The 12,259-nt window shown below is 55.6% G+C and overlaps 2 protein-coding genes across 3 annotated transcripts in view; one reads left to right on the forward strand and one right to left on the reverse strand.

Annotated features, from left to right (window-relative positions):
- The window catches only part of LOC104828519 (chromosome unknown open reading frame, human C19orf10), a 4,535-nt gene extending 718 nt beyond the window's left edge, over window positions 1–3,817 (forward strand). Inside the window, exons 2-6 of the mRNA XM_010562238.1 lie at window positions 653–703; window positions 1,437–1,498; window positions 1,828–1,909; window positions 2,511–2,583; window positions 2,955–3,817. Coding sequence (XP_010560540.1) covers window positions 653–703; window positions 1,437–1,498; window positions 1,828–1,909; window positions 2,511–2,583; window positions 2,955–3,034 — 348 coding nt within the window. The 3' untranslated portion in view covers window positions 3,035–3,817. The remainder of the gene's footprint in view (window positions 1–652; window positions 704–1,436; window positions 1,499–1,827; window positions 1,910–2,510; window positions 2,584–2,954) is intronic.
- A 2,160-nt stretch (window positions 3,818–5,977) lies between these two features.
- TNFAIP8L1 (tumor necrosis factor, alpha-induced protein 8-like 1) lies at window positions 5,978–11,730 on the reverse strand. 2 transcript variants are annotated; one of them, XM_010562236.1, is made up of 2 exons: window positions 11,339–11,730; window positions 5,978–7,256 (listed from the first exon to the last, which is right to left on the reverse strand). In XM_010562236.1, the coding sequence occupies exons 1-2, from the start codon at window positions 11,679–11,681 to the stop codon at window positions 6,694–6,696; spliced, it is 906 nt and encodes a 301-aa protein (XP_010560538.1). In that variant the 5' UTR covers window positions 11,682–11,730; the 3' UTR covers window positions 5,978–6,693. The 2 variants fall into 2 exon arrangements, with proteins under 2 accessions (XP_010560538.1, XP_010560539.1); XM_010562237.1 differs by lacking the exon at window positions 11,339–11,730 and adding an exon at window positions 9,591–9,799.
- Between the last annotated feature and the right edge of the window lie 529 nt (window positions 11,731–12,259).

A 12,259-nucleotide genomic window follows, 5' to 3' on the forward strand; every position in this document is an offset into this window, starting at 1 on the left:
TGGGGGTCCCCAGGGGGAAGGGGGTCCCCGAGGGGGGGGTATTCAAAGGCAGGAGGCTCCCAGGGAGAAGGGGGGTCCCCAAGGAGGGAAGGAGCCCCCAGGGAGAAGGGGGTTCCCAAGGAAAATGGGTCCCCAGTGTGGGAGAGCCTGCATGGTGAGGAGATCCCCAGGGAGGGAGGCTTGCCATGGGGAAGGGGATCCCCAAGGAGGGGTTCCAAAGGCAGGAGGTAACCCAAGGGGAAGGAGGGCTTGTCAGGGGGAAGGGGGTCTTGAAGAAAGAGGGTCCCCGTGGGAAGCAGGCTCACCAAGGGGAAGGGGCCCAATGGAGAAGGGGGTTGTGGGTCCCTGGGCCACCCCAGAACATGAGTCCTCACCCCAGCACCACGGGGTCCTGCTGACACCCCACGGGGGATGAGGCCTGCGCGGTCCCTGGCTCTGTCTGCGCTCCACGCAGGTCTGGACTCGGACATGGTGCATGCTCCTCCTCGGTCACCCCCAGGGTGAGACCACCGGGGGCTGCACCATGCCACTGCACCAGTAATTCTCTCAGGTATCCCCAGATCTTGCATCCTTGCCAAGAAGTGGCTGATGGTGAACAAAGAGAAGGTCCTGCTTGTGCGAGGCTGCTCATCGTTTTCTTCTCTTCTTCCAGGGGGATTACACCTGCACTTTCACATACTCAGCTCAGGGAGGAACAAACGAGGTGAGTTGGGCAAATATTCGAGTGTTTCCCTTATGCTCGGTCTCTACGGCTGTACAGAGTGAGAAGCTGTTCAAGACGATTTTGTTTGTGATGAGCTGATTCCAGGGACCAGGAGCTGTGAGGAAGGGTGGTTGCACCGTTTCCAACGCTGTATGTTTGCAAAAGTGACTTGTTGGATTTGCTCCCTGAATGGAAGCATCTTTTGTGTGTTGCAACGATGCTGTGGTTTGTGAGGCCATGACATTTGAAAGGCTTAACAAATCTCTGGGCTGGATGTCTCTGGAGAGCAGGGAGTGATATTTTCATAGCCCAACTGGTAGGAAGGACCTTGTAGGAGCAATTCATGTGTTCTTTAGGAGGCTTGAAGGTTTTTTGCAGCTTGTATTGCTGCTGCAATAAGTGCTGTGCAGATACACAGCTTGTACTTTATTATCTGCCAGTGCTGTTAGAATCGGGTCCTTTTCTTTTAGCGTAAAGGGAAATGAGACTTTGACTCTTTTCTGCGACTGTACTAATGAAATTGTGGAGAGGAGAGGGCAAGGAGGCCTTGACCTTTGTGCAACACAAAGTAAAAGGGGCCGTCGGCAAGTGTTGTGTAGTTATGTTGTGCTATTTTAGAACGGTTGAAACTTGTCATGCCTGCAGCTGGGAGGGGAGGTGACTGGCCTCAGGGGTGAGCGGGAAGTGCGAAACTCTTACCCACATTAACTGTTTGGACCTTTCCCCTCTGCAGCAATGGCAGATGAATATTGGAGTCAGTGAAGACAACCTGCTCTTCTCCTGCTCTGTCTGGAGGTGTGTTCTTTAATCCCAAATTCTCCAAGGCAAAAGCAACAGTAAGGCAGGTGGGATCTGGGCTAAGGACCCTGCCTCCTGGCTGGGTCTGCCTCTCTGCAGGGCAGCACCAGAGGGCTTTCCTCTCCCGAGAGATGCTGCGACTCTGGGTGGGCTCTTTAGCCAGGTGGTGGTTTGTAAATGCTGTGTTCTCCCCTCTCTGCCCTCCTCACTAGATGGAGCTACAAGAGAGCCGGAGGTGGCTGTAGAGGGAAGGAGGCATGAATCCTGAGCTCATCTGCACCTCCACCCTCTCTGCCGATGTCAAAGACTCTGCTTTCTTGTTTCAGGCCCCAAGGGAAGTCTTATCTCTTCTTTACCCAGTTTAAAGCTGAAGTGAAAGGAGCCAAGATAGAGTATGCCATGGCTTATGTAAGTCCCAGCTGATCACTTGGAAGCAGGCATGTGGGAGGCTGCTATAAAACATGAATTGAACATGGAAAACATTTATTAGAAGTCTGTGCAATAAAATGTACTCCGCCACATCCCTAATTAGAGAGTGGTGGCAGTGAGGAGAGTGGCTGCAGGTAGGCTCTCCTGCGCCATTTTATTTCTGCTCCCTCAACACCATCGGTTTGCTGCTGGCTTTGCCAGCGTTGGTGAGTCCAAAAGACACCATCCTGCCAGGGTGCACTGCACAAGGGGAATCTTGGTTTGTCTCAACAAATTGCATGTGATGAAGTAAATAAAACCTCTTCTGGTGCTTTTGTCTGGTTCATTCTTCCGTTTCCCAGTCTTCAGTGGTGAGGCTTTCAGTCACCCGAAGGATACAAGTTTGTGCTTTAATAGGAAATGGAAAAATAGCCAGAGATTTTCCTTCAGATTTCCTTTGTGCACTTAATTCTTTCAGTTCACATTATTAAAACACGAATTCGTTCTTTTTCAAAATGTGCTGTTGTTTGTTTGTTTGCTTTAAATACAGTAGCTTCTTGGATTGCCTCAACTGCTTAAACCTTCTTCCTTCCCATTTCAGTCTCAAGCTGCAGTGGGTGGACAAAGTGACATCCCCTTAAAACAGGAAGAATTTGAAATCACCGAAACAACAGGTTTGTGACTGAGAGAACTATGTGAGAAGGGGGCTGGTTTGGGAGACAAGCCTGGCTGTCTGCCAGGAGATGAGGATTTAAGCTTAATGCAGATAGGTGACAATGTATAGGAGGACAGCGCATGTTATGGAGCCAGGGGTACAGTGCTCTTGATCCATAGCTGGCAGCAGGATTTTGTGGGTCCCGTTCTGGTGTAAATGTTCAATTAGCTTGGGGGAAGAACGGGTTTATCACAACATGCTTGTCGCGCGCATGAGAAGGAAGTGCAATGCCCGACTTGCTGGCTTTATCATCCTGGAAAGGAACCAGCAGGGCTGTTTTGTTCATGCCTTACCATCTGTTTATCCTATGCTTGTTTTCTCTCTTTCCAGTGTCTCATAGGGAAGGCAAGTTCCGTTTCGAACTGTCCAAACTCATGATTGTAGCAAAAACACCCCGTGACGAGCTGTGACCCTGAGGCCAGTGTTGGGCCGGGTGTTTTGGCCAGAAGAGCATGGCAGATAAAGAGGATTACTTGTTAACTGCGGGTTTTTTTGGTTGGCCAAACCTTTTATGTTTTCCATATTGAAATGTGCTAGGGTCCAACACAAATGGGGCTTGGAGGTGTTAAGACAGATGCATTCTGTCTTGTGTCAGAGTAACAATGTGCTTTGCAGCTGGAAACCTCCTCTGAGACTCCTGATCTGCAGCCAGCCATTCTGTCGCCCGCTTTCTGCTTGGTTGATCTGCTGAATATGGTAAAGCTCTCCTCGAACGGGGGCTCCTTATCTCCCTTGCTAGGAAGAGCAATGCAGAAAGATAAGTGGCTGGATTTAAACATGGTTTGCTGAAGGAAAGTTGTTAACTCTGTAGTCTCTGGAGGGGAGACAGGATTTCTCTCTCTGCAAGCGTGACAAGAGGAAATAATTAAATTGGGTGGGAGGGGGAAGGAAGGGATAGAGTTGGCCAAAGCTATTTGACTCCTTGTTGAGTGCGGCTACCGAAGACCATCGCTGGCTTTGCTGGGGAGGATGTTCTGGACCTGCCCTAGTGCAGAGTGCGGGCTGGGATAACTTGACATGGGGAAGGCAGAGCTGCTTATTCTGACACAACCCAGGAATCAATCCAAGCAACACTTTCATGTCTCAGTACAGCTGCAGGACTATTTTCTACGTACAGAAGTGATTTTTTTCTTATCTAGAGTAATTACAGTGAGGGAATGTGGAATTCCTTTCCTGTGTAAATACAACACAAATAAAGAAATAAAGCATAACGCTCTGGCCTCAGTTTGCTCTGCTCTGTAACTCCTGCCTTCTCCAACTGGATGCCCAGCGAGTGGTGTGACCCTCAACGTTTGCTTGGCCAGGAGGAGCCGAGATGCTACACAGGAGTTTGGAGGCTGCAGAGGGTTTATGGGGGTTCTGCCCCCCCAAGAGGAGTCCCAGCATGTGAGAACAAGGCTCCGGCTGTAAGTTTGCATAACCCAGCACTGTCATGATGAGTGCTTTTGATGCCTGGTAATGGTTGTGGTTGTTGGTAGCTGCTTTGCCCATTTTGGCGGGGGATTCCTGGTTTTTTGGCAGTCTGGGGGTGCTCTGCACTGGGGATTTTACAAGCTCTGTTTTCCAGGCTGTTCCTAAATGCTTCTTTCTCTGCTGTGCGGCTCCTTCTAGATCTGCGGATCACCTGCAGGGCCCAGGAGTGTCCCCAGTGTGCTCCTACCTGAGCTCCAAGCCACATTTAGGGTGCCGATGTTGCAGGTCTCTGACCTTTCTCCCTGTTTAACCAGTCACTTGGAGGGAACCAGACCAAAGGGAGTTGAAGGGACTTATTTCCCAGACTTGGACAGCCAGAGTTGGGATGGGAAACCCAGGCCATAAGATGGCTCTTCTAGCAGGGAGTGTGCTCTCCAGGGCTTCCCTGGGACAAAAAGGCAAGAGTTGGGGAACAAGGTGGGTGTTTGCACATGGGGTGTGGGGGAGAAGTTTCAGATCAGACACCTACACGCGAAGGAAAACTGGTGCCGGGCATTTGGTGGGTTAAGCGTGGTCCTGGGATGTACAAAACCCTGGGGACAAAGGGAACAGCCGTGAGTCGGGGCTCATCTGAGCAGAGATGTTTCATGCAATTAAGGAGCATCTTGCAGCTGATGCCAACAGGCACCTCGAGAACAGAACAGCAAAGAGTTTCTGGCTGTCAGCGCAGCAGCCGCTGCCACCGCATCCATCAGCCCCGTTCCGCTTTGCCTGCTCGCCGCATCTGCTGATAACTCCACCGAGCTGTTTCCAGCTCTGGCTCCTCTTCAGCACATACCTGACAGCTGCCGTGAGCCCGTGGGGGGGAGATGGGAACGTCTGTTCTCGAATGCCGCGCACCAAAGGCCGACTTCACCCTGTGCTCCCCGAGGGACCAACACCTCGGTGGATTTTGGCCGCCTTCTCCGCGTGCACCTGTAAATGTGCTTTACCCCCCACCCCGAGCTGCATCACGCAATTCAATTAGCTGCGATAGCTGGAGCTGGGCCTATGAAATGACAGAGATAGGGGCTTTATTTCTTTTATTTAATCTTTAAGGCTGAAAGTTATCAGTGCCTCAAGCCAGCGGTGGAAAGGGAGCAGCAAATGGGAGCCTTGGAGCTGCTTTCTGCCCACGAGCGTTGGCAGCCTCCCGTGCCTGGAGACATTCCATGGAACAGGAGGCACAAGAAGGTCGTGGAGATAAGGGCAGCTGAGATTGTGTGGTGTCTTGTATGCTAAAAGGGCAATTTTCGGTGTTCAAAGGTGAGATCAGCGTGTTGGAAGCGGGCCACGGCTGGTGCATCCATGCTCTGAGAGCACAACGCTTTTACAACGTGCCTGTATTGAATTCTGCAAAGTTGCCCGTTGCTTTCTGCTATCAGGGTTGTGCTTTTTTAGCTCCCGCTGTGCGGTGAGGGGACGCACAGAGGCACGTGTGGGTGTCTGCGTGGGAGCAACATTTGCTCCCCCCCGGGACCCCAGACCTTTACTATCGGTTTCTGCTGGGTTTTGCACCACGTTTCCTCCCACCAGTTCAGTGCTGGCTGTGCAAAGCCAGGAGCTGCTGCGCCATGGAGCAGGGGCAGCCTGGCTGGCAGCGATGCCAGGGGATGGAGAGTAAAAACTCCAGGTCACAGAGAGCAATTGCCATTTAAAAGACAAAACCGACTGCTGGCAGCACTCATTTTATCGCTGTCAACCACCTTTGTAACAACCGCATGGAGCACCCAGGCCAAACAGGTGAGTTTATTTAAATAACTCATCAGGGCTACAGAGTTTGCTAAAAAATAACAACCAGAACTCAGTCGAGGACACATAAAACGTATGAAATCCTAGGGAGAGCTTTGGACAACCACCGAGGAAGGCATTGGAGCCATCACAGTGGTACCGTCGCGGGGGGAGCTGGGTCTTGGATGAAGGGGTGTACCTGGGACGCAGGGACGGAGCAGGTTCCTCCAGCTCCCTCCCTGCCCTGAGGGACAGCCACTCGCCCAGGTGAGGTGGGATCCTTCTGGTCTCAAGGACTTGTCTTATAGGAGGCCAAAACCCATGCTAGCCTGCAAGGTGCAGAAGCACCTTCTCACGCTGGGCAGCACAAGTCTGGACCATGATTTGCTCCCACCACGTCGTGGAGCTGCTGAAAGACAACCATGGGGCTCCACAACCCTCCGGTAATAAGGTCTCACAACCATTCATCCAAGCAACTGCCCGCTCGCTCAGAGACACCTTAGAGGTGTTAGGCACCGCGAGTCTTTGGTTTGGTTTTCCCCGAGGAGGGTTATGATAGAGTTCAAGGTGAGGAGTCCAGTTCCTTGGACTCTGAGCTAAGAGCACTTGGTGGGCAAAGGAAATCAAACTATACAGCAGGAGCCCAGAAGCCCAGGATCACCTGGAAAGGACTCAGCTGAGCACAGGGAGGGGTTTGCAGACCCTGGGCAAGGGTTAGACAAAGTCAAGAGGTTCAGTCTTTTGTAGAAATGAGGAAAAAATGAGTTAGCACTACAGAGAAGAGGACGTCAAGCCTGGTGATGGTCAAAACAGACGTACGTCCTGTCTTCAGTCTCACAGGATGCAGAGTCTGGCAATCACTGCCAATGGCCCATCTTGGCCAACTTCATATGTTGTCCTCTTCTAGCATCTTGTTAACCCCTTCGCAGATCCTCTTCAGGTGGGTGCGGTAGGGCTCGGACGGCCCATAGAGAGCCGAGAGGAACTCATAGTCCGCAAAGTGATTGAAGACGTGGTTGATGCGGGAGTGGGATTTGGCCGTCAGGTGGCCGTTGACGGCCTCGTGCAGCAGGTCCCGGCACTCCGTCAGCACACCCGACATGACCCTGCGGTCAAAGGTGAAGTCTATCTGGTGGAAGCTGACAGCTGTCATGGCCAAGGTATGCACCTTCTTGCGAAAACGCTCCATCACCACCAGCTCCTCAGGGTTGAACTGCCCGTTGCGGTAGAGCACGCCCAACTTCATGACTATCTTGATGAGATTTTTGATGATCTTCTGGGCCTCTTTGCGATTGTGGGTGTACTCCTTGGTGGCCCGGTAGAGCTCATCCAAGATCTCGCTGCTGGTGTCATCAATGAAGACGTTGGCTATGGTCTTGGTAGCCATCTTGCTCAAGAGCTTCTTCTGGGCCTGCAGGGCCAGGTTCTTGGTGCTGAAGGTGTCCATCTCTGCAGGGGGAAGAGGCACACACACAGTTCAGCCTATGCCCTGGATCAGTCCCCATCCCCTCTCCTCCCCACGCCGCCTTTTGGGAGGAGAAAGAGCATCTCTGGCCAACGGCAAGACCACGAGGAGCTCCTGGGTGCCAGGGCAGGCAAGAGCTGAGCTCACGCCCCAGATTTTGTTGGTGGGATGAGTTACAGGGTGTTCCCACCTTCCTTCCCCCGAACTCTGGGGAGAAGCTACAGCGCAACGGGCAGCGTCGGAGGCGAGCGAGGTCTCCCTACCTGAGCATCGCCTGCGACCCTCCACCCCCATCTCCCCCCTGCGACCGGCGCCGCCCTCCTCCCTGTGCAGGAAGGACTCTTGCCTCATCATTTTAACATTTTTTTTTTCTTCCTTAAAACCTGACTCATTTCCTGCAGGGTGAGCTGGGGACAATCCAGGTGATGACTGAGTCACCTACTGCAGGCAGCACAGCCACGTGCTGGCGTACAGCCCGGCGCCCGCTGAGGCCAGAGCGGCACGGCCGGTTTGCAGCACCCACTAACGTGCGTTGAAGCCCTTTTTTCCCTAACGCTGCCTGCCCCGGTACGCCCACACCGTCAGAGCTCAGACTCGTTCTGCCGCCGTCTCGGCTTCCTCCAGAGCTGGCACGAGCATCGCACAGAGGTGAATAATTCGGCAAGCCAGAAACCTCACCCCTTGCTCACCTTACAGCCCGACTCCCTGCACCCCGGCGGGACAAAATCAATCATCCCAGGCAGATTACCAGCTTTAAAAACTGCTGTGAAATAAAACGCCACCGACCCTGGAGATGCATCTTGCCCCGGGAAATCGCAGAGCTGCAAATCATGGGGAGGCGAGAACAGCATGATAACAACCAGCTCCCGCGCCAGGATGGATGGGCAGAGATGGGGGTTGCTTATACAAGAGCTTGCAGGTGGCACGGTCAGCCCGGTAAAGCGAGAGCAGGGAAGGGATGGGATCACGCTATAAATACATCACTAGGGAGGGGAGAAGAGCTATTTAAGCTAAAAGATGCTGCTGGTGTGAGAACGGATGGGGATAAATCGGCCGTGGATGTGGAGAGGAGAGGAGAGACTCTTGTCCGCAGCCCCGTCGGTTGTTCTAGCGCAGAACCGAGTCTGTCCCCATCGCGGGCAGCCCTGCGGACCCCCCTGGCCAAGCCGCCACCCAGTCCCAGACCCCTCTGGGAATCCTCGATCCAGCTCCTACCACTACGGAGCACACTCCGGGGCTCTCCAGAGCAAACCCCGGCTTCCCACGGGGCTTGGATACCCTGCTGCGGCCAAGGCTCTGTCTCACTGCAGCCGGTCGTGCAAGGGCAATGGTGCACGGGTGACGGTGCACGGGTGACGGTGCAAGCTGAGCCCCGGATTCCCTGGCATCATCCAGACGCCGGCACCCTGAGCCCGAGGGCGGCCGAGGCTCTGCGAGGGCGTGAATTAAGTGAGCAGTAACAGAGCTGCCGTCACCGGCGCCGCACGAGCTGCTGCATGCAGCTTTATTTACAGCCCTTAGGAAAAACACAGAGGTTTGTAAGTATTTCCTTCGATGTGAAAACATTGATTTTTGCCAGCATGAGCTTCGAGCTGAGGCTCTCGCGCTTAATAAGACAGAAATGACAAAGCAGAGGCTGCTCTCGCAGAGCTGTCGGCAGCTCCCAGGCGGGTCGGGCTCATTTAACGCCGACAGCCCCTTGCGCGAGATCCTGCCGGAGCCGAGCCCGGAGGGACAGGCAAGATGGGCAGAGGCAACGTGGCTCCATCTTCTCTCCCTCGGCTGTAAGGGGGACTCGCTCTGCCCACGGCAGGCAGCCTCTTCCAGAAGGAGCAGAGCTTTGCCGTGGTGTGGCACCCTGGAAGCCCCCTCCCTCGCATCCCGTGGCAGTTGTGGGGTGCTCTGGGTTCCCTGCCGGGAGCGGTGCCCGGATAAATAGGAATTCCCACGCCTGAGCTCTTCGTTGGGCGACCGCAGCCATAAAGCAAGTGCAAACTCCACCTACGGAGCCCATAAAAAAATAGGAAGCGCTGGCTCTTGTGAGCTGTCCCACGCGCCCACAGCTCCCAATTAGCGACTGTAATAACAGATCAACCCTCCGCTCCCGGCACTGAATAACACCTGGCTGCCCCGCAGCCATCTCCTGCCGGGGACCGGGGAGATGAGCATCGCTCGTGAGGGGAAACTGAGGCACGAAGCAGGGGTGGGGCAGGGTGAGGTCTTTCCTGGACCCCAAAAATGTGACCTACTCCTTCTCCAGCACCCATGGGCTGTTTTGCAGGTCGCTCGCTGCAAACCCCAAGGAAACCCAAGCTCACCTCCCGGTACGTTCGCTCCCGCTCAGCACCGGGCCGGTTAACCCGGCACCCTCCGCACCACGCTCTGTCCCACCAGGACCTGCTGACTCAGCACCAACTGGGAGATTTCACTGGAACGAGCCGTTTTCCTGCTGGGAAGGGCCCCGCGACCCCATTGTTCATGGAGGGGCTGCTATCGGCACACGGAAGAGGCAAGCCTTGCCCCGACGAGCAAACTCGAGACCGAAATAAACCACCCCGTTTCCTTCCTGTCGCTGAAGTTTCCAGCCCTGCTCAGGGCTTGTTTCCCCCCCCACCTCCTTCTTCTTTTTAATGAAAACGCCCTCAAAAAAACAGCTTCATCTACCGAAAAAAAGCAGTCGGGCGTTGCTTTCACCGAGTCCCTCCCTGCTCCGGAAGAGCACGGCGGGGTTGTGGTCCCAACGGTGGCTTTGGGGACAGTCACAGCCCTTTTTTGAGGGGTTTGCCACCCATTTTGCAGGTTTTGGGGTGGGGTTTGCAGCCCTGAGCGGTGGCATGAGGGCTCAGTTGAAGGCTGGGACATCCAGATGTCCCACACGAGGTGGGGATGCGGTGACACAGCTAAAGTCCCTGCCCTGGGGACGGACACGTGCCAGCGCCGGGGCACAGCAGCATCCCAGCCGCGCTGTCGCAGGGCAGGGGAGCCGAGGGCCAAATCCAGCACTGGCAGAGGACAGGCAGCCCTGCCAGCACCTCCACCGGCAAGTTTGGTGTTCTTCCCTGCCGGGCCGGCATCCACGAGCATTTCATCCAACACCCGGCTGCAACCTCAGCCCCCATCCAACAGGGACCCCCATGAAACATCTCCTACACCATAGCGGGCGCAAGCAAGAGCAGAATCCAGCCCTCTCGTTAAAAAGCATCAATTAAAGCTCCTGTCTGGGGTGCGGGGGGGGAGCAGAACATGAGACCTTGTCATCCTGCCAGCACCTGGGGCCGGTGGCGCCGGCACGTGCCATGGCAGAGCCACTGCGTGAGCGCCAGCTGGCAGCTCATTTATGGCAGAGGGGCCAAATCCAGCAGCGACGCCATCCCAGGGTTATTTCCACCTTCCCTAAAGACCCCTCTCCCCTGACCGGGTACACACCAGCGGCTCTGTGTGCTCGTGTCCCCCCCCGTCCCCAAGCCCTCCCCAGCTCCCTCGGCAGCGGGCTGAATATTTCATACGGGAAAGCAAAAGCACTTAAATAATTTATGGGGCAGCGCGGAGCAAGCGTGCGGCGCGAGGGGAGGGCTCTGCGAAGCTCCAGCTGAGAGCAGAAGCACCTCTGCCTCCTCTTCCTCCTCGCCAGGGCCATATTAACTTGTAGCTGTTTTGCTACAAGTTTCCTCTGACACAGAAGCATCGTCTCCCCAGTTGGGGTAAACATTTAATGGTGGAGATCTCCCTGGTTTTCCCTCTATCCCATGTGCCGTTTCCTCCCGCTGCTCCAGAAAACGCCCCTGCTCTGCACCCCAGCATCCCCAGTCCCCCCGAATCCCCGGCCAAACGTCGGGGGGGTGGATGGGATCCCGCTGTTCCGCTCTCCGTCCCCCGGCATTGCCTTCCACCAGCTCCCCATGCCTCCAACCCCCATTAATTAATTAAACCCTGCTGCCGCGCTGGATTACAGGAGACGGGTCGGAGCGCCGGCGCGGCACGGGGATGTAACCGGAGAGCCCAACCGCCGTCACCAGCCCGTCCCCCAACCATCCGTGACCCCTCCAGCTTCCAGACCCCATTTTACCAGCACTGGGGTGGCAGAGGAGGAGGAGGAGGAAGGACGCACGCCGCCTTTTGCAACAGCCGTCCCTCGCACGTTGCCATGGGTGCAAACAGCACCGAGAGCCGCCAGGTCCGGCGCGTGTGTGCCGAGCGGGGTGAGGCCGGGGAGGAAGCCACTGAGTAAACACCTCGCCGGAGGAAAAACTCATTTCTTGGCAAGGATGGCAAAAATCGCGGCCAGCACGGCTCCGGGAATGGGATGCTGCGGGGAACGCTGGCATCGCCTCGGCCGGGCACCGCATGGTGCATCTTGCTCCGCTCGCTCTTGGCGCTCGTGCCGGCGGCGCTGCCAAGCGCTCGGCCATGTCCCCATCATTGTCCCCACCATCTCTGGCACTGGGATCTGGACTCCCCTATCCCATAATCTCCTTCCCGCAGGTGCCCGCGCCGCGACTGCAGCCTCGGCGCGGGCACCTGCGGGAAGGAGCAGAAGCTTTTTGGTTTCTCCTTTGCACCAAATCCAGTATGCACCGATGCCTGGGAACGCCGATCTGCCCCGGCAACTCCAACGTGTCTGTGCAAGGACGATCCGAGGGGGCTCTGGCGATGCCAACCCCAGGCGTAGGTGGTGAATCCCGCCGGCGCTTCCCGTTTGCCGGCACCGCGTGGGAATGGGATCCTGGCACATGGAGGGGTGCCGACCATGGGTAGTCCGGCACAGTGATGGGGCGGTGACACCCCCAATGCAATCCCGGGGTGCTGCCCGGTGCTGATTCGGGATGGGGGAGCTGATCTGGTGCCATATCAAGGAATCCCCCCGGGATTACCGTGCCCCGGGGGGGGGGAGGCAGCTGCAGCACGGAGAGGAGGAGGAGAAGAAGGAAGGGGGGGTTATTTTGGAGCATCTGTCTCGCCTTCCATTTCCTCCTTTTCTTTATCGAGC

The sequence above is a fragment of the Haliaeetus leucocephalus genome, unplaced genomic scaffold (genome assembly GCF_000737465.1).
Source record: "Haliaeetus leucocephalus isolate CR32 unplaced genomic scaffold, Haliaeetus_leucocephalus-4.0 Scaffold157, whole genome shotgun sequence".
NCBI classification, from domain to species: Eukaryota; Metazoa; Chordata; class Aves; order Accipitriformes; family Accipitridae; genus Haliaeetus; species Haliaeetus leucocephalus.

What these genes read in the sequence shown, in the direction of transcription:
- TNFAIP8L1 (XM_010562236.1), bottom strand. Translation starts at nt 11,681, where the DNA reads ATGGCCGAGCGCTTGGCAGCGCCGCCGGCACGAGCGCCAAGAGCGAGC. An exon ending in CCTCTGCCACCCCAGTGCTG is followed by an intron (nt 7,257 to 11,338) that starts GTAAAATGGGGT and finishes TTCCCCCTGCAG; the next exon opens with AGATGGACACCTTCAGCACC.